Source organism: Convolutriloba macropyga, chromosome 10 (assembly GCF_964194025.1).
Source record: "Convolutriloba macropyga chromosome 10, txConMacr16.3, whole genome shotgun sequence".
Classification (NCBI taxonomy): Eukaryota; Metazoa; Xenacoelomorpha; order Acoela; family Convolutidae; genus Convolutriloba; species Convolutriloba macropyga.
In genome coordinates, this window is record NC_134477.1 from 29,059,244 (window position 1) to 29,061,943 (window position 2,700).

Sequence of the window (2,700 nt, forward strand, 5' to 3'; positions counted from 1 at the left end):
ATGTTTTGTTTGGTTGACAATATGCGTTTTCATAAAAGTTTTGAGAGTGGTGTTTTTGTGTTTCGTTTTCTCTTCTTTTAGCACATTCACGTGATAACAGATGCAAATGATTTTCAAATATGGCCCAAATGAACTTATTTATTCTTTCAGTATAATTATAGCGGAATTAGTATATATAAAAGTAAAAATACATAATATTCAGATTTTAGCTAATGATTTTAATGGCTTCAATAATTTTTGTTTTTGGAAATTGTTCGTAATTTTTTGAGATTTTCTGTGTCTTTAATCCGTTCCTATGGATTTGTCTAACCAAAGACAGGTCCCTTTCATAATGACTTTTTATTAATTTTATCAAGATTTTTTTCGTTATAAGCTAAAGATTCTTAGACTTTTGAAATTAATTGGTTTAAAAAATGTCGATAGATTTTTGATTTTAACCTCATTTATTCTCTTTGTCGACTTGATACCTAGTCTCATTAAGGAAAACATCTATCTGCTTTATAGTTGGGAAAAATATTGTTTGTGTAAGTAAGGTTTTATCTGATTGCATTTTGACGTTGTTACTAGGTGCTTTTAATTTTAGATATTTGTTTCTGCCGTGAAATTTTTGTTTTTGCTTATTTTGTTGTTTGTTGTTTTTATCTCGCAGCCTTCTTAATGAATGGCAGATCTTGTGAGTGTTTCAATGAGGCATGGCATTTAATTCAAATAGTAGTTTTGTAACAATTTTTTTAAAACTCAAATATCTATATTGTTATCTCTTCATTTGGTTGACAATTAAGTCAAAAATGTAGATGAGCTCGGGTCGGAACATCATCTGCGAACGCACATTAACGAGCCTCCTTATTAAAAACTTTAGCCCTTCTATGGACTTATGAACTTTAATTATGACGGTAATAAAAGATAGCGCGACAGTTGAAAAGAGTTCTTTTTTATATGGTGTTACGCTTTTTCAATCCTTTTTGCTTAACCCTCTATCATTTCGGTGTCCCGTTTTTTCATGTCAACTGATGCCTTTAATGTGGCCTGATTATTGCCTTTAATATCGACTGCTTATTGGCGGGATGAAATGATTGAGGGGTTAAATGATGTGGTGATAAAATATAAGGGGTTAAATGAATCGGGGTGAAAAGAAGTAGAACCATCATTTCATCCCAATTTAAGCCATTAATTTAATTGGTATTTTTAGGTTTGATTAGAAAATAATTGCTTGGCTATGTCTCAGTGGCCCGCGGGACTTGATATGAAGCTAACACAACCGAACATGAGATTAATTTATACACCTTATTAGGAAGGAAGCGGCTTGAAATGTAAACTGCTAATTTTGGGGTTAAATGATATGGGGTTATGGTATACGTGGTTTCGGGGAAAAAAACCACGGAAAAAACACAAAACCACTTGACTTTTAAAGAGCTGCACATTTAACGCATTTTGCCATGCCTTGGCGGCGCGTGGGACTGAATATGATACCATTACAACCGATATAATAAGGTCAGAAAACGTTTGTGGTTTTTAATGCTCGTTCATTCTTCGAGAAAACAATTTAAAACTTTTTGTCAAGGCTTGATTCAGTGGATCTTAGCCCCCCCCCCCCCACGCATTTCTATACCTGAGCAACTTCTTGCCCTCAGATAATTTACAAAAAATACCTCGCGTATTATTTCAATTCCGAACAACCGTTTTTCGCAGCAGAGCTATACAGCCGTCTTAATTGAAGCCATTTCACAAAAACATGAAAAAGGTTTGATCAAATCCAAATATTTAAATTCAAACAAGTTCCATCAAAAACAAAGTTTAGAGACCGCAAATTTAGTCTAGGAAACAAAATACAAAGATGTCATCAAAAATAACCAAAACTATCGGAAATATAAAAAGCATCTGAGAGTTTTTCAAGTTTTGGTACAGTTTTCTAAGCTATTTTTCAGCTAAAATCAGTTTTGGAAAATAATTTTACTTCTTAGCGGCAACTTTCTTTGCTGGAGCTTTCTTGGCTTTCCGTTTCTTCGGGCTCTTGGCTTTCTTGGGCGCTGCTGGAGCTTTCTTAGGCTTGGGTGAAGCTGGGGTCTTTGTTTTTGGGCTGGCTGCTTTCTTTTTTGGACTCGGCTTAACAGCGGGTTCCTTTGCCGGAAGTTTGAAGCTCCCGCTTGCTCCAGTGCTCTTACTGGACGCGTGAACAAGTTCTTTCTTCGCTGTCATTCGTCTCAGGGCCATTTTGACAAGATTGGAGACGTTTCCTGATAATTTGTAATTGGCGTTGATGTATTTCTCGATGGCAATCTTGCTGGAACCTCCTTTTTCGTTCAAATATTTGACTGCTTTCTTGATCATTGCAGAATATGTTGGGTGCGAGGGCTTTGCAGCTGCTGCCTTTTTGGGGGTGGCGGTCTTCTTAGCGGGTGTAGTTCCAGTCATGTCGAAATAAGAGTATTTTTGAATTGTAAGAATTTGGAGTAAATTTGGTGGTTATATTACTAACTAGAGCAAATAGTGAAATAAAGTCAGTTTGATACCAAGCTAAATTTATGCTCTGTATTTATAGTGCCAAGCTCGACCGGAACGAAAATTAAGAGCGCGCAATTGAAATTCAATATAACTGAGTCCAAAAATAGCATAGTTCCAGAAGTTCAATAGCCGATTTTTACCCGAACTAGAGGTCGCAGTGAAATAATGATGATACCGTTTGAAAGCTAAGATTCCCTG

General features: G+C 35.7%; 1 protein-coding gene across 1 annotated transcript; it reads right to left on the bottom strand.

Moving 5' to 3' along the window:
- Positions 1 to 1,742: 1,742 nt before the first annotated feature.
- LOC142348416 (histone H1-like) lies at positions 1,743 to 2,492 on the bottom strand. The gene has a single exon (XM_075399772.1). It carries the CDS (start codon positions 2,410 to 2,412, stop codon positions 1,951 to 1,953), a length of 462 nt encoding a protein of 153 aa, XP_075255887.1. The 5' UTR covers positions 2,413 to 2,492; the 3' UTR covers positions 1,743 to 1,950.
- Between the last annotated feature and the right edge of the window lie 208 nt (positions 2,493 to 2,700).